Source organism: Blastomyces dermatitidis, assembly GCF_000003525.1.
Source record: "Blastomyces dermatitidis ER-3 genomic scaffold supercont1.4, whole genome shotgun sequence".
Taxonomy (NCBI): Eukaryota; Fungi; Ascomycota; class Eurotiomycetes; order Onygenales; family Ajellomycetaceae; genus Blastomyces; species Blastomyces dermatitidis.
The window spans coordinates 3657028-3677301 of NW_025544777.1; the positions used below are offsets into that span (position 1 = coordinate 3657028).

At 37.2% G+C, this 20274-nt stretch overlaps 4 protein-coding genes across 4 annotated transcripts; 1 reads left to right on the top strand and 3 right to left on the bottom strand.

The window, feature by feature from the left end:
- Positions 1-2272: 2272 nt before the first annotated feature.
- On the bottom strand, positions 2273-5757 carry BDCG_04279 (cysteinyl-tRNA synthetase). The gene is made up of 2 exons (XM_045419937.1): positions 4758-5757; positions 2273-4701 (listed from the first exon to the last, which is right to left on the bottom strand). The coding sequence occupies exons 1-2, from the start codon at positions 5160-5162 to the stop codon at positions 2572-2574; spliced, it is 2535 nt and encodes an 844-aa protein (XP_045276136.1). The 5' UTR covers positions 5163-5757; the 3' UTR covers positions 2273-2571.
- Positions 5354-7459, top strand: BDCG_04280 (tRNA (adenine-N(1)-)-methyltransferase catalytic subunit trm61). Its single transcript, XM_045419938.1, has one exon. It carries the CDS (start codon positions 5483-5485, stop codon positions 6992-6994), a length of 1512 nt encoding a protein of 503 aa, XP_045276137.1. The 5' UTR covers positions 5354-5482; the 3' UTR covers positions 6995-7459.
- On the bottom strand, positions 5771-10511 carry BDCG_04281 (UBA/TS-N domain-containing protein). The gene is made up of 2 exons (XM_045419939.1): positions 7845-10511; positions 5771-7718 (listed from the first exon to the last, which is right to left on the bottom strand). Exons 1-2 carry the CDS (start codon positions 10416-10418, stop codon positions 7617-7619), a joined length of 2676 nt encoding a protein of 891 aa, XP_045276138.1. The 5' UTR covers positions 10419-10511; the 3' UTR covers positions 5771-7616.
- A 5422-nt stretch (positions 10512-15933) lies between these two features.
- On the bottom strand, positions 15934-16248 carry BDCG_04282 (uncharacterized protein; the record flags this gene model as incomplete). The annotated part of the gene is made up of 1 exon (XM_045419940.1): positions 15934-16248. The coding sequence occupies one exon, from the start codon at positions 16246-16248 to the stop codon at positions 15934-15936; it is 315 nt and encodes a 104-aa protein (XP_045276139.1).
- Positions 16249-20274: the final 4026 nt, after the last annotated feature.

A 20274-nucleotide genomic window follows, 5' to 3' on the forward strand; every position in this document is an offset into this window, starting at 1 on the left:
CAGGTAGAAAGATAAAATGTAGAAGTCAAATGTATAATAGCATTCAAGCTGAGTTGTGAATAGTATTTGTGAACTCCAGTCTATATAGTTGTGTGTAGCCAAGGGCCGCTAGCTCTATTGGTTATGTGAGAGATAGGAATAGAGGTAAAGAATCCGCGAGGAGCGGGATTTCTTACATATATATCAATACTGCAGTCACTCTGATAAGTGTATAATAGTTTATTTACTTATCTTAAGAAGCAGTTGAATCACTTAAAAAGAAATTCAGTCTGAAATAATATTATAGCACAGACTATTATTACTGTAAGAAATAAACTGATATATTACTATAGTAAAACTGAACACTCTTTTATAGAGTACTATACTATAGCAGCTCTACTAGATCTCTTCTATTAAATTAATATCTACACTTCTCAAGATTAAATAGAGAAGAAATGAGACTTATATATTAAATTAATCTGAGACTATTATAATATTAACTATCAGAGATTTGAATAAGTAGATATTTAAGATATGAAAATAGTGAAATATAATTCTCTAGTAAGTAATAATCTTTAATAATACTAACTTTGAAACAGAACTTATATATATTAATTATAACTGAAAATCAGATAAAACTATATACTTATAAAACTGAATTTAACTACTATCTTTAAGATAATCTGATGAATTTATACATTAAATTAATTCTAAAGTTATGAAAAATTATTAAGAGTATATATTCAACTATTATACTGATAATATATAATATTCTAATAATTTCATTGACAGAGATGAAAATGAAGTGAAAGTTTAACTTAAGTTAAGATATTTATTACTATCACTAGAGATAATTATAAGAAGAAATAATTAAGAAACTTATAATTATAAAATATGAAATTATCAGATAGTTTAATATCTCTGATCACAGTATATCAGAGAAGTGTAGTTTTCATAAAAAAGTGAAGAATAAACTTATACAAGAATGTATTTAGTTGTTTCATAAGTATTATTAATAATTATTATCAAATTCTGATTATATAAGTAATCACTGTATAAACTGAATAAAACTGATTTTAATCTTCAGTCTCAGTCTTATTCTGATTTTAAAAGAATAATTATCTTTCATAGTTTATTCTGAGAAATTACTCTTATTTCACTGTTCTTGAATTAAATCTGGTTATTTTTCACATCATTTCTCTCAGAAATGGTCTATTTTCAGATTTTTTTAAGGCTTGATCCTGGTGAGACTCACGCCAAGAAATGTATGAGATCAGATCAAATGAGATCAAATGTGAAATTCATGATCCTGCCGGTCAGTCTATCTGTATGAGAAGTCTGTTTCTACTGATTCTTTCATTCTTTCTGATTTCTTTGATGATTTCTATCTATTCTTTGACTACTCAGATTCTGATTGAGCCGGCCTCTTAAATGATGATAGAAAATTAACATCTGGCTATGTTTTTAAGCTTGCAGATGGGCCCCGGTGGCCGAATGATTAATGCAGCCACCTGGTAGCACCTTGGCGTGAGAAACCAAGGCGCGTGAGTTTGAGACCCGCAGGGGATACATTAAATCCAGAACTCAAGCACTTCAGGTTTCTAATAAATACAGAGATGTACAAATCACTTTAATGAATCACTCTATATTTCTGAGCTGAGAAGTTATTATTGCATGTATCTAATTATCACTTCTTTGTATTTTCCTATGTTCTTGTTATCTTGGTGTGGTCTCAACATCTGTATTTCCTTCTGTATAATCAATACTTAATCTGTATTTAACATCATACAAGGACTCATCATAAGCTTCACTTGCATATAAGTATAATGAAAGAATAATAATAATAATAATAATAATACTAAAGCTTGTAGATAGTCTAATTTCATGATATTTAGTAAAGTAATCTTATGTATCTCTAAGTTTTAATAAGACTAAATATATAACTCTTAGTGAGATGATCTGTGAAGTAACATGAATTCAGAATCTTATAATTAAGCTTAACTTTATTACTACATCTCTGATATAGATTCTCACTGATAATAAGAGTATTATAAATCTTATAAAGATAACAGTTATTACAGTCTGAAGTAAGTATATTGATATATATTTTCATTTTTTATATTGACAGTTGAATCAGATAGTCATTAATTTAGAATACATTTTCACTACTTAGATAATAACAGATAAACTCACTAAATCTCTAGATATTATAATATTTATATAATTTATGATTTTGCTAGATCTTATAGATATAAAAGTTAAAAATGTTTAATTTTACATTTGTATTTGATTTTGACAGACTATCTTGATGATTTGAGTGTTTTTGTATGTGATTCTTGTTATCTTAAGAAGGGGCGTTGGCTGTTACAGTCATTGCAGTTAGTGATCCCACTAGATCATGTGACCCACCACTATATTATGTTCTTGTAGATAGATCTATCAATACAACCTTCAACTATTCTATAAAAATGAGTTTTTCAAATAAATCTTGCATAACTTCGAGAAAGTGAAAGATAGAATTCAAAAGCCCCCAAAATAGTTTAATGCTAAGCCGACGAAATCCTGAAAACTAAAACTGATGACATTTTCTATCTAAGAAACATTCGCTTTATTGATAGCTAACCATGCTTCATGTGCCTTTTTCTGTCTTTCCCAATCCTTCCTCAATTTTTTGCTTCTGCTCTTTGTGATTTCTTCCCCAGCTGCGTCTCTAGTGGGCAACCCGTCCTCGTCCCAAGCACTAAACTCACTGGTCCGGAATAACTCGAGGTGACTGGTTTTACCCTTCTCAGCTCTCTTTAGTGTCTCCTTTTCTTTATTTTCTTTCTCTATCTGCTTTTGGTGTGCCCGAGCAGCTTTCTCTTCACGCGCTTGGATCAATTCCCTGGTGAGAGGGCGAACTAGGGCGGGCTGGTTATCGCGGTCTTCGAGGTAGACTCCGAGATCAAATAGGTCTATGTCACGGACGCGGTCGCAAAGGGTAAGGATTTCCTTCGAAATGGAGCTCGTCTGCTCGAGGGAGGAGACTTTTGCGCAGAAATCCGAGAGGAGATTTTTGTATACCCCCGCTTCTACCTCAGGCACCTCAGATGGTTGTTGGATTGCTGCAGTTCCTTTCTCAACAATACCCTTTATGGTCTCCTCTGATATTCCGTCTTTGGCTCTGGCAACTTCTCGAAGAGAATCCCGCATTGTAGACAGAGGGTAGAGATATGGTTTTGCAGCATCTGGAATATCAATGCCCGACCAGCCAATTTCACTTGTGGTCGGTGATGCGCTACCGTTGAGACCGAAAATGTTGACCATTGATGTTACCCAGGTTGCAGCTTCCTGTACATCCTTGATTGCTAACGTGGATTTATCAGCGATGTTGTATTTGGATATAAGTTCCGATATCGCATACATCGCACCGGCAGTATTAAACGAATCACACAAGCTCTGATGAACAGCATCCTGTGCGGACTTAAGCGCGACGGCGAAAGTGTTTTCTTTTGAGCCTGGCGTAACGTCTTGTTGTGCCACTGCATCTTTAGCTTTGATGAAAAAGTTGTTGGTTTTCTCTTCCCAGGCATTTCCAGCCTTCACGAGATCCTCTGTGATTTCGATTCCATCCTTCCATCCACCTAATAGGAAAACAATGCGAAGGCTTCTAGGGGTCCAGTCACCTTTATCAAGAGCCTCCCGGATAGTAGTGAAGTTCTTGAGTGATTTCGACATCTTCGACCCCTGAATAGAAAGGTGTCCCATGTGCAGGAAGTAGTTCACCCAGTGGTGGTCAGCGCATGTTTCATGCCAGTAAGCTTCACTTTGAGCCAGCTCATTGTCGTGATGTGGAAATGCCAGATCAATTCCACCGGAATGGATATCCATCTGCTTCCCAAGCTTGGCCGATGCCATGGCTGAGCATTCAATATGCCAGCCAGGGCGGCCATCACCCCAGGGGCTCGGCCAGCTAGGTTCACCCGCTTTAGAGGCCTTCCAAAGAGCGAAATCTGCAGCAGAACGTTTTTCTGTTGTCTTTTTTGTTAAGGCGCCTTCTCCCTCCGCCTGAAGTTTCGTATCATTCCGATTCCAGGGCTCCAATCTAGCATAACTATTCCCTGAAGCCTCAAAAGCCGTAATGTCAAAATAAACAGACCCATCAGAAGTGACATAGCCGAATTTATGATCGATAATCCTCTCGACAAAGCTCACGATCTCCGGCATATACTCCGTCACTCGGGTAATGGCGTCAGGGTCTAGGACATTTAAATCCCGGACATCCTGCATGAAACGCGTCTCATACTTCTTCGCTAATTTTGTGAAGATCAAACGGTCCTCCCCGCGTATCGAAGATCCATGAACTGAATCAAGATATTCTAGTAGCACATCCTTGACATCGTTGTAGAATGATTCACTCAAGATACTCTCCTCCGCGGATGATACTTTTGCGAGCGCATTCGCGGCAGAAGACGCGGTTTTTATGTGCATTTTCAATTTTGCTTCGTCGTCTCCAGGCTTTCCATTGCCATCAAGAGCTCCACCATTCAAGATGGTAGCGTATACCTTCTCCACCTCGTCCTGATAGCGCTCCGGAGCTAGTCCAGCCTCGAGCAGTGGAAGCTTCTTCTCCAGATAAGCGGAATACGCCGAGAGAGCTATCTCAATAACTTTATCATCAACCGTAGGGTGGGAATATACGAATTCGGTAAAGAAATGCTGTTGTCGGCCTCTTGAAATAATCTGGCACTTGTATCAGCCCTGCGCTTGATCAGTAAAGTCTCTTTCCAGACACACACCTTATCATCCACATCCGTGATATTCATAATAAACTTGACATCGAACTTGAAATAATCGCGCATTATTCGCCGTAGAATATCATTGCTGACATAGTTTCTGGCATGGCCTAGATGCGCATCGTCGTAGACGGTCGGACCGCATGCATACCAAGTAACCGTTCGGCCACTGGGGTCAAGAGGAACGAATGGGACTTTCGATCTGGTAAGAGAATTGTAAATCTTCAAGGGAGGCAGACGTGAAGCGGATTCAGGATGCGGCTTAGGCTGGTTCCACGGCGGTTGCTGGCGAGCTGTCGACATGGTTGTGACTGGGATGGAGCTGCTGCAGGGGCGGAAAAGGGCAGGGCGCGTTTTGTCTAAGTCAAAGTGGCTGGATAAGCAACCGGCGCGGAAGAAGGGCCTCATAAATGAGAGACAGACATGGGAGAACAAGAGGAAGAGAAGAGGATGTAAAAAGAGAAGGGAGACGAGGGGTGGACGAGGGGTGGACGAGGGGGGGCAGAGGCGTCAGGCTGCGGATGTTTCCTGCATGGTTCTTCTGCGATGCGGGGAGTTGGAAGGAGAAGTTCTTGCCCTAAACCCTATTTGGCCAAATCCAGCCAGCATAATGCGATACGAAGATAACTACTAGCTTGAACTGGGTCTTCCTTTTTCCTATAGGTACATATATTTTTGGAAATCGTTTAGGATATTGTCTTCTCTACTTCACAGGTGTTCACCTCGCCATGCCGTCGCCATTCCTTACTCCAGGCTCCACGGCCAGGGCAGATTCTTTGGCCATGCTCCATTTGCGGCGAAATCTGCTGATGCCCACGGTGCTCAAGACTCACGATGACGAAAACCTTGGTTATGACGAAGGGAAAGTGACCAATACGCGCTTTGGCTCGTTTCCACACAGCACATTGATCGGACAGCCTTGGGGCTCGCAGATTGTTGCATCCAAGGTCGACACAGGCTCGCGGGGACGTAAATTACCCAAGAGGCAGCCTCCCACCTTAAAGCGGAAAGCAGATGAAATGGATATTTCTGAGGCCAATGTTGATGATGATGATGCGAAACTAACGGTACCCAAAGCTGCTGTCGCTGCATCTAGCGGTTTTATTCACCTTCTCCCTCCCACACCCGAAGCTTGGACTGCCTCCCTCCCCCACCGAACGCAAGTAGTATATACCCCCGATTACAGCTACATATTACACCGAATACGCGCTAGACCTGGAAGCACCCTGATTGAAGCAGGTGCAGGAAGTGGATCATTCACCCATGCGGCTGCGCGGGCGGTGTTTAACGGATATCTTTCAGAAACAAAACCCGCGAGCAACAAACATCTCGGAAAAGTGTGTAGCTTTGAGTTCCATGTGCAACGGGCGGTGAAAATTCGTGAAGAGATTCGTGATCATGGACTGGAAGGTATTGTCCACGTGAACCACAGGGACGTCTACAATGAGGGGTTTTTGTTAGGGGAGCCGTTCAAAGGCGAATCACCCAAAGCCAACGCGGTCTTCCTGGACCTCCCGGCTCCATGGCTTGCGCTGAAACACCTTGTTCGAGAACCAGCTGATGGATCTCCATCCCCCCTTGACCCATCGTCACCTGTATATATTTGCACATTCTCACCATGTCTGGAACAAGTCCAGCGGACCATTAGCGTGCTGCGGCAACTTGACTGGATATCGATATCGATGGTTGAAATATCCCATCGGAACATTGAGGTGCGGAGAGAGCGACACGGGGTTGAAGGTGAAGGGGGTCGAGGTACCATTCCCGGTCCTCGAAACGTAGAAGAATCGGTAATCAAACTTCGAGCCATTAAGGAACGTGGGACAGCTTTCCATGCCAGCCAGGCACAGAGCGAGGCCGAAAGCGGACCTGCATCCACTTCCAAAAACGAAACAAAAAACAAGAACTACAGTGGTGACGATGGCTATGGCCAGAGTGTCAAGGAGGATACCAAAATTGCCGACCCGGATGGTACCGGCAAGCCTGACGTATCATCAATATCATTAACGTCGACGCAAACAACCTCGTCTGAACAACCTCCGTTGCCAACCTACAAACAAGGGAATATCATACATCGCAGCGAGCCCGATCTCAAGACTCACACTTCGTATCTTGTCTTTGCCATTTTACCCGTCGCATGGTCGGAAGAAGAAGAGAATCGATGCCGGGAGAAGTGGCCGAGTGTTGCGAAGTCCCGCGCTGCTGATGGGGCGCTAGGGGCACCGAAGCGCAAGAAGTAGGTGAAACGGGAAGCTAGGGCTGAGAAAAAGATGGCAAAGAAAGCGGAGGAGGAATGATTTAATGTCCTCGGTGAAATATATGTACTAGTGATTACCAGGGCTCCATAACATACGTCAGATTAACTGGTAACCATATCTGAGAATTTTCACTCGCCGCACAATTATTTGCATAAGTAGGCATTTAATATTACGAGACGGCGAATACCCACAATATGTATGAACATCTATCCTGCTACCGAAAAAGAAATATTGGTGTCTTTTTTCATAAAACATCATCCAGAAATCATAACCCAAAATTTAGAAATCCCTAATTTGTTCTCGTTATTCTCGTGGCAAAAAAAATGCAAAGCGCTCGAGGCTCTATTTACAAGCAAGCTGGCTTGAAATAAAAAGGTATTAAGTTATGGTATAATATGGTGAAATAGTGGCCGGGCCCCCCCGCGGGGGGGGCGGGGGGGGGGGGAAGAATGTATAAGGGCAAGGAGGCACCGAAAAGTATGTTGGTGCACGCGCATACAAAAAGTAATGTAGGAGCCACGTCGTAAAGTGTAGAGAGCATGTCCATGGCAAGGGATCAAGATGCCCATCAGTGTGAAACAGAACAAGATTCTAGTATCAGCTTTTATAGCCCATTTTCGTTCTTGAATTTATCCCACGCTTCATTTAATGTACTGAAAACAGCACCAGCAATCATTTTCTGCTCGGTGGTTGCGTTAACAGGGATCTACCGAGCGCAAAAGTAAAAACACAGAGTCAGTAATGGCCAAATCCGAAATATCTATGACCTTCCAAGTAGAAAATAAAAAATGAGGGAACTGGGGGTAGTGGAGTTTAGCATGCACTGACGTACCTTATCCGGATGCACCTTGGCAATCCCTTTCATATACTGGATTTTAACCTTGTTGGGTAGAATCAACTCAGCCATGCTAATCTTCTTCCACGCAGCTTCCGGCCACAAAACGGTATCCAAGCTTGCCAAAAGAGCGCGGAGATTGTCTTGCTTCCCTCCCTTCCATGCGTTTATGCGAGCCTCTACAGAATCAGAGAGGGCAAATTTCTCGTTATCAGCTCTGTCTGCCGCCTCATTTGCAGCACGGAGGCGGGAGACCGCCTCGGCTGGCTTGGCATGCTGTCCTGTGGACCTAGCTGCAGGAGTAGCCGGTTTTTTGAGCTGTGCCGGACGGCTAGTAGTCACCGTCGTTGAGGTACGGGGTGTTGGCTGGCTGATACCCGCCGCCTTCTCACACCTATTTCGTCCTTGGATGCTAATGCTACCTCCGTGGCCTGCTTCAACTGCGTCTCGCCAGATCTTGGCAGCTTCAGGCCATCGTTCAAGTTGCTCTAGCGCTTCGGCTTTCCCCATCAACGCCTTACCAAAAAATTCTTTCATGTCTTTGCTTGGCTCCCCGTTCCCTAAGTCGATCTTTTCTGACTCGCCTCTTGAAGGACCAATGATTGCGATGGCTGCATCTGCGTCGCTGATTGCTGATTTTGATTCGCCAATTTTAAGCCCGGTGACCGCACGATTACATAGGAGGATTATGGTGATGGGGTGCTTCTCCGGAAGCTGTGAAAGCGCATTCGAATATGCCGTATGGGCAGATACATAATCACCACGCTTAAAGGCTTCTGAACCTCTCTGGAGATGAATATGTGAGGACGCAAGAGCTGAAGATGAAACCTGAGGAATTTCGCGTGGAGGTCCTTTTGGACGGACCGGCAGCGGGTTGGGCGTCTGAGATTGACGTGCTTGGGGATGGGGTGATGTTGTTGCGGGACGTGGAGGTTGGCGCACCGTGCAATGTGCTTCAAGCAAGTCAGGCTGAGATTCCGAAGCGGGCGGTATTGCAACTCCTCTCCGTCTCCTTGCCGGGCTAATGTATGCTTGAGCGGCTTGCTCCTCAGCGTTCAGACGAGTGAGACGAGTTCGAGGGTCTTCTGTTATACGCGGTCGCATATCCCTCTGCACAGCAGCATGTGGTGAATGGCTTCGGAGGATATCTGATTTGGACATGGGCAAGGGCTCCTCCCTTCGCCTGGAAGGTTTGCTAGGCCTTGCACCTGATTCCAGCAGAATCACTTCATCTGTGAAATTACCTTGTTTTGGAGGTTTACTGCCTCGCACTCCAGAATGTGTTGTTTCCGAGGTAGTTGGGGACTCCCGCATCCAGCGCGGTTGATTTACGTCAGATGGGCCATTAAACTCCTGAACAGCTTGCTGCACTTTCTTCGTGCCGCTTTTCCAAAGGGAATTGGCCGATTTGAAAAGGTTATTGCCGAATTCAGCTGCCAACGCTGCCGCATCCTTTTCTACCGTGGTAGGGCTTCGGCTATCTGCACGATTGCTTGAGGAGCGAGACCGCTCTGTCTGCATCCAAGCCGGGACACCGTTGTCTCGGCGTTGGGCGGGTCTGCGACGAGAACTGCGGGCGAGGCTCTCATATTCGTATTGATCTTTCCTCAATTCTCTGATTTTCCCGTTCGCCTTTTGTTTCGCCTCCTCCTGAGCCTGGTTCAGCAGCCAGCCAACGGCAGCCTGAACATCTGTTCCAGACTCCGTGGTAGCAAGAGCCTTTTGAGCCTTGTCCGCGGGAAATCCCATGTCGACCAATTCAGCAATATATTTGTTTGCCGCGGAAACCGCTAGTGAAGGACCCGTGCTTGGCGCTTTCGCTAGCATAATTTCGTCTTCTGGTTTCCGTATAAATTCAGACACCGGTTTTCCAAGGGAGCCTAGAATGTCATCATTATCGGCTGGAGACGGGGGGCTTTGCAGTGTAGCCTTAGGCTTGAGGTCATGCAAACCGAATGGATCATCACCATCGTCGGTACTCCCTAAACCCTGATCCTCAGCTTGCCCATAATTCGAGGGGAGCTGCGAACTTGCCGCATTGTTATTAGTCGATCTGTTGCTATCAGGTATAGGGAAGTTCGTCGATGCATCAACTGGTACCGATGCATCGAAGGCTGCCAACAGGTCATCTTCGTCGGTTGAAGGGTGCTGTGGCTCAGATGATGTTTGTCCTGCGGGGGATGTTGAAGCGTGTGGCTTTTCGAAATTGTCCCAGAATTGTGCATTGCTCCCTCCATATTGGGCCTCGATATTGGCCCTTCTCTGCGCTTCCTGCCTTGCTCTCTGTTCTGCCAATTGCTTCTGTTGTTCGAGCAGAGAAAGCGATTTGCCGGAGTTGGAAGAACTAAATGTAACTAGGTTCGCAAAGCTATCGTTGACCGGGGTGGCTGTTTTTGAGGGTGGTTTCGAGCGCACCGAAGGTCCAACAGTTACGGGAGTCGATCGTCCAGACGTAGGAGGCGTCGGCCTTAAATCAGAGAATGCAGCTGCCGACGTAGACCCAACCGGGGCTGGTCTCCTCGCTTCGGACCCCGCGGAGAGATTCCAGCTGAGCCCCGACAAGTCATCCATGGGATTTCAGTTGGCGACTATTGTAGTTCTAGAGGTTGTTCGCCGTCAGATGGCGCGACAAGAAGCTTGATGAGGAGCAGAGGTCACTTCATTGACCTATTTGGAGGGATCGGTTAGGTTCCACAACTAACCCCACTTATTCATTATTACGGCAGCCTATAGTGACATAATCAACCACCTAACGCTCGTTTCCACCTAACACTCGCCTTTGTAAATCAATTACAATCAACTTCAAATATTCATATCTCACTGAATATTTATTTAAAACTACTCTAAAAAACAAAACAATAATTCATAGATATATATTATATTATATTAAATTTCAATGAGAAAATAACATATAATTATTAATTTATTAAGCTTTTTAAAATACTATTTTAAAATAAAATACACAGGCTATATTTGTAAATATATTTATAAATATAAATTATTTTCATATAAAAATTAAATATCTTATAGATTATGTATATTTTTAATAAAATATAAAATTTTATCTTGAAATTCTTATTTATTATTGATTTAGTTAAATTTTTATATAAAATCTTATATTTTAAAATACTATTTTTGTAATAACTGTATATTATTTATACTTTAAAATTGTAATTTCAATAAATTATTATATTAAATTATTTAAATATATTTATATTTAATAAATTATTTTTCAAAATTTAAAATTTCAAGAGTTTTCAATATTTTACTTGTAATTTATAAAAAAAAATTATAATACAAAAATAAAAAAATTCTTAAAAATTAAAATATAGAATTCTTATATAAAATAATTTAATATTTATTAAATTATAATATATTTATATAAGAATTATAATTTTTAATAATATATAATATATATTTTATTATACTGTATTGTATTTTCTAATTAAATATATATTATAATTAATTTTAACTATATTATAATAATTTTAAATTATATTATACTATAAGTCTTGATATTTATAAATTCCAAATTATACAATTAAAATAATGAATATTTATTGAGATATTAACATTTAAAGTTGATTGTAATTGATTTACAAAGACAAGTGTTAAGTGAAAATAAGTGTTAGATGATTGATTATATTATCATATACATACATCAATTATATTTATTCAATTTGCAATTAAACAGAGCTTACTTATTCAAAATCTACAGAGTACTTTAAAAGCTTAGAATTAGTAATTATAGTATCTGTAAGAGGTCTACACTAAATAGATCAGTATAATATTTATAGATCTTATATAATAAAGTGAAAAACATTAGAAAAGAAGAAAAAAGAGAAAGTATTATAATTTAAAAGAATATATAACTACTGAATAATAACACAGCTGCTTCTGAACTTACTTACAATTGTAAAGAGATTATAGCAGCCATCAATTAATTTAATATACTGTATATAAGAAGTCAGTGTACATCTGTAATTATACACTGACTTAAGTAATCTTTGAATCACATCTAATAGCATGTTTAAAAACCAGTAAGAAGTACAGACTCTTCAGAGTGTGATAATTCTATCTACAAAACAATTCATAGTTATTATCTCAGTGTGATTCTAAGACATCTTAAAAGATAATATATAAAAAAGCAGTGAGTAGAAGAGCATCTGATTAATACTACTCTGCTTATTAAAGAAAAACTTCACACTCAGATAAATACTATATATACAAATAGATAGACTGACTGTGTGACTGTGTCTGAGACTAGAATCAGATTTTTTAATAGTTCTATTATCAATTCAACCAATCTCATTACATGATTTTAACATTTAATAGTAGTCTTATACTGTCTCAGTGAGACTTACTGTCTACTCTTATCACATTTTTCAAATAAGATCATGATTTTCACTTCTCAATTTAAATTATTTTTAATACTTTTAAATGACTTTAAATCTCATTTAAGTATTATCAAAAAGCATTACTTTTTTAAAAATTAAAAATAGTCTAAAAAAAACCTTAAAATGTCTAAAAATAGTAACTTTATACTAAAAATGAGACTAAATGAGATCAAATGAAACCACTTTCTCATTTTTTTCAAGTCATGATTTCATTTTAAGATCTTATATATGATTACTTTGCATGTTTTTTTAATGACTAGTCTTAGTGAGATTCACATCAAGAAATGTATGAGACCAGATTAAATGTGATTAAATGTGAAATTCATGATCTCAGCGGTCAGTCTACAAATAGATGAGATGTGAGAAAGAGAATGTAAGCAGTGAATCAGATTCAAAGAAGATCACTCTCTACTCAGAAGAATAAAAGAGAGATAATTATCACTGAAGTTGCATAATGATAATAGAAAACAGAAATCAGAAATTATATAATAATATAATCATATAATAATATAATAATATAATGATATAACAATAGATATTATACAATTAATGAGAAATCACTGAAATAAATATATTCTCTAGTTAATATAAATAACACTTCTCTCTGCTACCTGAACTGAAAGATATGTAGAATCTCTCAGAGAGTTTACTTAAAGTAGTAAGAAAAATAACTGAGACTACTGAACTGAAATTGAAGCACTGTACATATACAAGAATTCTAAATAAGATTGAGATCTTGTATACACAGTAACAGACTGAGGCAGAAGTTAAACAACAATTAGCATTCACTGTAAATTAAGTATTCACTATGAAGAGCTTCACTGATGCAATTACTACTATTAATAAGAATAGAGAAAATCAGGTCTTAGACCTGTAGTGAGAGATCAAATGTTTACACAGATAGATAATTATACTGAATCTGAAGATTTTATCATAATCATTTACAATCTCTTCAGAAGTATACACATCATCAGAGATCACTACATAGAATGAGAATCTGAATATAAAATTCATTAAGTCAGAAGATCTGCTGAAGTCATTAAGCTTTAATAACAATTGAAAAAATAATGCTGTAATCAGCTAGCTAAGTCAGATATAGACTGACCGTGTGATTATGTCTGAGATCAGAACCAGATTTTTTGAGAGTCTTATTATTAATTCAACTGATATCATTACACAGTTTTAACATGAGATAGTAGTCTTATACAGTCTCAGTGAAACTTACTGTCTACTCTTATCACATTTTCTAAATAAGATTATAATTTCCACTTCTCAATATAAATTATTTTTATTGCTTTAAATGACTTTAAATCTCATTTGAGTGTTATCAAAAAGCATTACTTTTTAAAAAATTAAAAATAGTCTAAAAAAAACCTTAAAATGTCTAAAAATAGTAACTTTATGCTAAGAATGAGACTAAATGAAACCAAATGAGATCACTTTCTCATTTTTTTCAAGTCATGATCTCATTTTAAAATCTGATATATAGTCACTTTGCATGTTTTTTTAATAACTAGTCTCAGCGGAATTCATGCTAAGAAATGTATGGAATCAGATCAAATGAAATCAAACATGAAATTCATGATCCCGGCGGTCAGTCTAGTCAGATACAATTATATTATTAAATTGAATATGAACTCACAGACAGACAGTTAATGAAATTTCAACAAGTCTTAAGATCTGCTATATTTCTATGTGAAAAAGTGAAGTTATTATAAATAACTGATGCAAAGATAAATCTCACAGACTCAGAATAATATTCATTTTTATAAATATGAAATGAGTTTTTCAAATGAATCTTGCACAACTTTGATAAAGTGAATATATAAGATAAGTATTATAAACACTTTATAAAATGTAAATAAGTGAGTAATCTTATATTATACTTCACACACTTCAACTTACACTATCTCATATTAAATGAAGAGCTTTTAACATATTTCTGTTTACAGATCTTCATTCATGATTTTACACCTGAGTTGAGAGTGAAATGAAAATACTTAATCTCATAATCAGACACAGTGAAAGAAGTATATAATATTCTCATTATACAGAAACAAGTAAGTCAATTACAACAGAAAATACTGTAATTAAGAATATCTCAGTAAAGAACAGATAATCACACTTCTATAATACAAGTCATACATCTGAATGTGATGAATCTAGATTTGAATGCTATTACTAAAGCACTGAATTCTCTGAAAAAGAGATTCTCTAAGTGAAAATCTTGATATTATGAGTATCAAGCTTGCTTCAACTGTGAATATCAAAATCATGATACAAAGAATTGTATATAACATACACAGTTAAGAGAAGCAAGAGAGTCAAAAAACTAGCAGAATCAGTGAGCTTAGAGACACTTACTGATATTCTATGAAAAGTCTTCAAAGTGAAAGAGATATCTGTGTTAGATGATTCTCTGAATTCTACAAATATCAAGAGAAAGCAGACTTCTAAATGAGATGTAGATGAGAATGAAGTAAATACTCATCTGAATATCTTAAGATCTGAAATGTTAATGTATAGAGAGCACTTGAATAAGAATTGAGAGATGACTGTAAAAGTGTTAGCTGATATAGAAGCTTCTATATAATATATTAGTAATTATGTAATCTGAAGACTGAAAGAAATCTGCTGAGTGAAGAATCTCTGATACATAAGATTATCTGATAACTGATATTTAATATTATCTGTAAGAGTAAGAGTTTTCTTACACTTCAGAGAATAATCTTGCTGTAACGTGGCGGAACTGAAGCGGTGACTAGTCAGCGGCGTCATGTAGAGGTAGTTGTTTTGAGAAGCTGTATAAGTGAGCTTGACTATCTTGCTTGAATAGTGAGCTCATAGGCTACAGGGTTATTGCAAGAATATCACAGATATGATACTTAGTATACTAAGAAGATTATATGAGGCACGCAGTAACTCTCATATATATTTCAGTAGAAGTAAAAGATGAATTGCTGACTTCTTTGATGAGAAGTCAGTATCTAGCTATTCTATATAGATAATAAGTGAATACTCTTCTCTTATTTCATGAGTGAGAATAGCTGAAGTGATATCTCAGCAGCATCTTATTATCAAGAAAGAGTAATCTGCTGACCTTGTATAAAAGTGAGGTTCTCATATTCATTAATTAGATCTTTCTATGATACATCTGAATAATATCATAGAGTGATTGAAAATCAGTTTGAATGAGATGAAATCATCTGCATGAAAGTGATAAGTTGTGTGAAATCATAATAAGGTCTTAGTGCAGTCAGAAGTGTGACAATACTCTCTTCTTTAAGAGTATAGTTTCTATACTCTCAAGATTACTGAATTAGGAATTATCTTTATTGTATAGCAACAGTTGTTAATCAATTGACAGCATATGTGCTGTGTGTGATATAAAGAAATAGATGAGTTCTTCTGCTAACTGTGTAGATCTTTCTTTTCTCATCTTTATTTAAATTAAACATGTGATAAGTGAGTTTCTTATATATCAATTTAAAATATGAAAAATATAGTTAATAAGTGACTTGCAGATCTTTCAATATATTCTGTTCTATATATGAAATTCCCTGCAAAAGTAGTGTATTTTAGAGATAAAGCTAATAGTAGTGATAGAATTTTTTTCAAAAAGATTCTCTCTCTCTGTGATACATTTTTCTTTCCTCTCTCTCATCTGCAATAGTGAGTGTATAAGAGTATTATTCTTGAAGAACAGTAGAGGGCTTATTCTGACATTTTCTAGTGAGTAAACATCTTTGTGGTGCAGCGGCAGCCTCTGTGACTGTTAAGAAAGCCAGATTGAAGGCAGTGATGTCAATGAGCTGTGAGAGCACTGCTCTCATTGTCACATCTTCTTCTGCTTCTCTTGCAGTCACAGTGGAAGTTGCTGTGCCCTGCAGTGAGGTGTTATCCCTTCTGCCGGCTGATGTGTCTGCATTCAGTTTGTCCTCTGCCCCCCCTGCTGCTGTTGCGATGCCGCCCTCCTCAATCAACATGATGATGTATGACCCCATGTGGTCATTCAGAGAGGACTCCGGGGAGAGCTTGGTTCTGAGAATAGTGACTTTGAGAAGCTCAATTCATAGTTCCTCTTCTGTGGCATGTCTGAGCTCTGCTCAGAATACTGCTGAGTTGAGTCTGCAGAGTTCTGCAGTTTCTTCATCTTCTCTCTGTGAGAAGGCTCTGATACAGTCTCTGACTGACACTGTCACCTGTCTGCACTGCACTAAGCAGCTGAAGAAGAGGGGGATTTTATACATCTGCTTCTTCTATCACTTCTGTTATTTCTGTTGTATCTGTAACAATAACTTCTGTCTCTCTGTAAGTATTATCTCACAGAAAGATGTTGTGTCAGCTCTGATAAGAAGCCTAGATACTTAAGCAGTATAGAGTGAGAATCTCAGAGCTTCAAGTATTGATAGATTCTGTCAAGACTGAGGAGATTTCTCTTACTCATCTGTAAAAGAAGATGAAAGTGTGAGTCTCTGAGATGAAAAAACATCTCAGAATGACTGATCTTAAGAAGAGATCAGCTGATACTGCTGTTGAAAGCACTGTAGAGATTAATCACTGATTGAAGAGAATCTCACTTCAGTTGAAATAGATGACTGAGATACTTTATAAGTTGATAAGTTAATACTTTCAGTATCTCTTATACTCTTCTGTAGCATGCTTCTCTGCAGTGCTGCAGTGCTAACTTCTCAGCAGATAAAGATATCAGTGTCAGAGACTTCAACAGTGAAGAATGAGTTTGATAAGAATGTGATTATTGATAAGTAGACTCTGATCTCTCTTTTTACTTTTTCAGTGAGCTGTAGCCTCATTAGAATAGCAGCAGTTCACAGATTAATAATATTAATCTTTTTATTAGTTTCAAATATCTCTTTTCTTTTAACTGCTTCAGAAATGTTATACTTGTATAGTCTCATTAAACTTCTAAAAACTCTTTAAGAGAAAATAGAAGAAGAGTGCTATAGAGTCTACAAGATACTGGCTCACTACTGTGAGATTATCTCTAAAAAACTCTTTGAGAAAAATGAGAAGTCTTAAGCAGTATTTCTTGTTTAACATCTCTGATGTGTAATGAGATGATCTCTACTAGCTGTCTTATAGATTGCAATCTCTTCCTCAGTATTTTTCAAATGCTTAAGTAATTCTCATAAATTCTCTGATAATGAATAATCTTCTCATTTAATAAGATATTAAAGCTTGCTGTAATGTGTTTACTTATTCAATATTTTCTTTATAAGATATTTAGTATCACTCTCAATCTTGATATTATTCAGCTGAGACAGCTCTGTCTTAAGACATTGCTTATAGAGCTTTAAATAGAAAATGTGAAAAACAGAATGAATTGATTTCAATTCTGTGAGTAATTTCAACTTATATATCTGCTTACTCATCACTCTTGTTACTGGGAAAGATTCTAGTCATCACTCATTGAGCTTCTTATATAATCTCATTATCTTGATATTCTTTACTGAAAGTAGCACTTAATTCTCTATTAAGAACTTCATCAGAAGATGTTTTCAATTATAGTATTTTATCTATCACTTCTAAGTGTGATGAATGCTTTTCATCATCTTCTCATGAATTTTGTTCAAAAGTTTCAATCTCACTTTTACTTCTAGTACTGAGAGATACTTCATTCTCTGTATCTGTCTGACATTCTGACTGTCTATTTCTCTCTTTGAAATGTTGTTCATGACATCACTGAATAATAAAGAATTATATTCATAACAAGTATAGAAAGAAGATATCTTTAAGATTGTATTCTTTGCATTATTATATGTGAATTTAATGATCAGAAGATGTTTAAGTCAATCATTCTGATAATATGAATAGAATGCTTAAAGATGCTGTTCTAGTGTCTGATTCTAGCATTCAGTCTGATTATTGATCTGCAGATGAAATGCAGTACTAAGAAGATATCTTATCATAAGATGATAGCAAAAAGCTGATCAGTATTTACTGATGAACAGAGATTCTCAATCTGTTATCAATGATTTTGAAGCACTGTGATTATAAATGATGATATCTAAAAACAGGTCAGTCAATTCAGAGGCTTTAATCTTTTTATGAATAGAAATATATCTGATTATCTTCATGAAGCAGTTAATAATAATCAAAATTGAGTCATATTCTTTGACTCTTGTTAACTTCAGCAGGTCAACTATGAAATTCATTAATAGATTCTGTCATGAGTTCTTTGAAACAGACAGTGACATCAACTCACTGTATTGCTTATATTATGAAATCTTTATTCTTTGACAGATATTGTAAGTTTCAATATACTCTTTGACATCTGTCTGAAGCTTGTCTTAAATATATTTATATTTTAGAAGCTTCTCAGTCTTCTCTAACCTGAAGTGTTCTGTATAAGAATCATTATAATGAATTCTCAATAACTTCTGATGCACCGCCCTGCTATAAGAAATAAAGACTGAATCATTCAGCAGTAGAAGTTCACATTCTTCTAGTTATCAGTGACTTAATTTCTTAGTGACACTGTCCTGCTCAGAGTCTGTCTCTTTCAAGTTCAAACTGAATTCTTTCTTCTTCAACTTTTGAATTTGAGCTGCAGTAGAGACATTTCTCTTCTGTAACTTATCAATGAATTTTAAAAGTAGTCAGATTGAAAGATTGTAGACTGTTTTATTCTTTGCTAATTCAATAATTATAAGATGTGACATGAGAAGCTCATGATCTTCAGTATCAGTTCTTCACAGAGACCTGAATTCTCTTTCATCTTCTATACTGAGTCATGCAGCTGCCTCTTCAGCACTGTTTCTGAGCTTTAGAGAATCTCAACTCTCTGTAGCCAGCTTCTTCTGCAGTGATGACAGAGGTTCTTTTATAGAATTCTTCTTCATATTAACAATATTATAATCAGACTGTCTAGACAGTGTGTTGACAGGATTAAGCTGATCTGAATAATATCAGATATAGAAATCATACTCTGAAAGCAGCTTCATTCATCTGGCTTGATATTCTGTCAAGCTCTTTGTTATCAAGAAGTAATGCAGATTTGTATAATCAGTGAGAACTTGCACTGAGTACTTACTACTCTGAAGATAATGTTACTAGATCTTAAAGAATTTGACAATTACTAACATCTTCTAATCATAAGTATCATACCTTCTCTGCATGAGTGATAACTTCTTGAAGAAGAAGATCACTGATCTTTATTCACAGTGTCTTATAGACTCTGTAAAAAAGTCTTCTCTCACAGACAATTCATTATCTGTTTCTTCAGAAGTGATTATTCTCTGATTCTTTCAATGTTGAAAGATCTTCAGTATCAACTGTGAAAAGATTTCACAGATTTCATTTCTGAATACATCAGTCTCACACTGACTGAGTAAGTTGAGATTAAAATGATTCAGCATCATGACATCTGTGAAAGCTTGTTTCAATTCTGCAAACACCTATGCAGCATCTTGAGTGAGGATAAATAATTCTGTTTTTCTGTCTTTCACACTTCTCTTCAACAGATCTGTAAGAGAGACAGTAATCTGTGAATATGCATAGATAAATTATCTGTAGAAATTTGCAAATTCTAGAAATACCTGCATCTTGTGATACATTCACAGCACTGGCCAGTTCTCAATGACAGAGATCTGACTCCTGTTCATTGAAATGTCATTCATCTCAATAATATAATCTAAGAAATCAATCTTCTGCATGTAGAATGAGCATTTTTCAGTGTTTATATAGAGTTGATACTGTCTCAAGTGACTCAGCACTTCTTGAACATGAGTATCATGTTCTTTCTCTGATTTTGAGAAGATTAAAATGTCATTCAGGTATACTATGCAGGAGATGTTAACAAGGCCCTGCAGTGCCTCATTTATATAGGCCTGAAAGATGACTGAAGTGTTACAAAGATCAAAAGACAAAACAAGATATTCAAAATTATCATACTTAGTATGAAAAGCTGTTTTCCAAACATTATCTTCATTAACTCTGATTCTATGATAGACATTCTATATATCAATCTTTGAGAACATCTTTGCTTCAGATAATCAATCAATCATCTT

Bases quoted from the DNA above. Each gene is read 5' to 3' on its own strand.
- BDCG_04279 (XM_045419937.1), bottom strand. From the start codon at position 5,162: ATGAGGCCCTTCTTCCGCGCCGGTTGCTTATCCAGCCACTTTGACTTA. The intron at 4,702-4,757 runs GTGTGTGTCTGG...TACAAGTGCCAG, and splicing joins TCACGGATGTGGATGATAAG to ATTATTTCAAGAGGCCGACA.
- BDCG_04280 (XM_045419938.1), top strand. From the start codon at position 5,483: ATGCCGTCGCCATTCCTTACTCCAGGCTCCACGGCCAGGGCAGATTCT.
- BDCG_04281 (XM_045419939.1), bottom strand. From the start codon at position 10,418: ATGGATGACTTGTCGGGGCTCAGCTGGAATCTCTCCGCGGGGTCCGAA. The intron at 7,719-7,844 runs GTACGTCAGTGC...TGCGCTCGGTAG, and splicing joins CCAAGGTGCATCCGGATAAG to ATCCCTGTTAACGCAACCAC.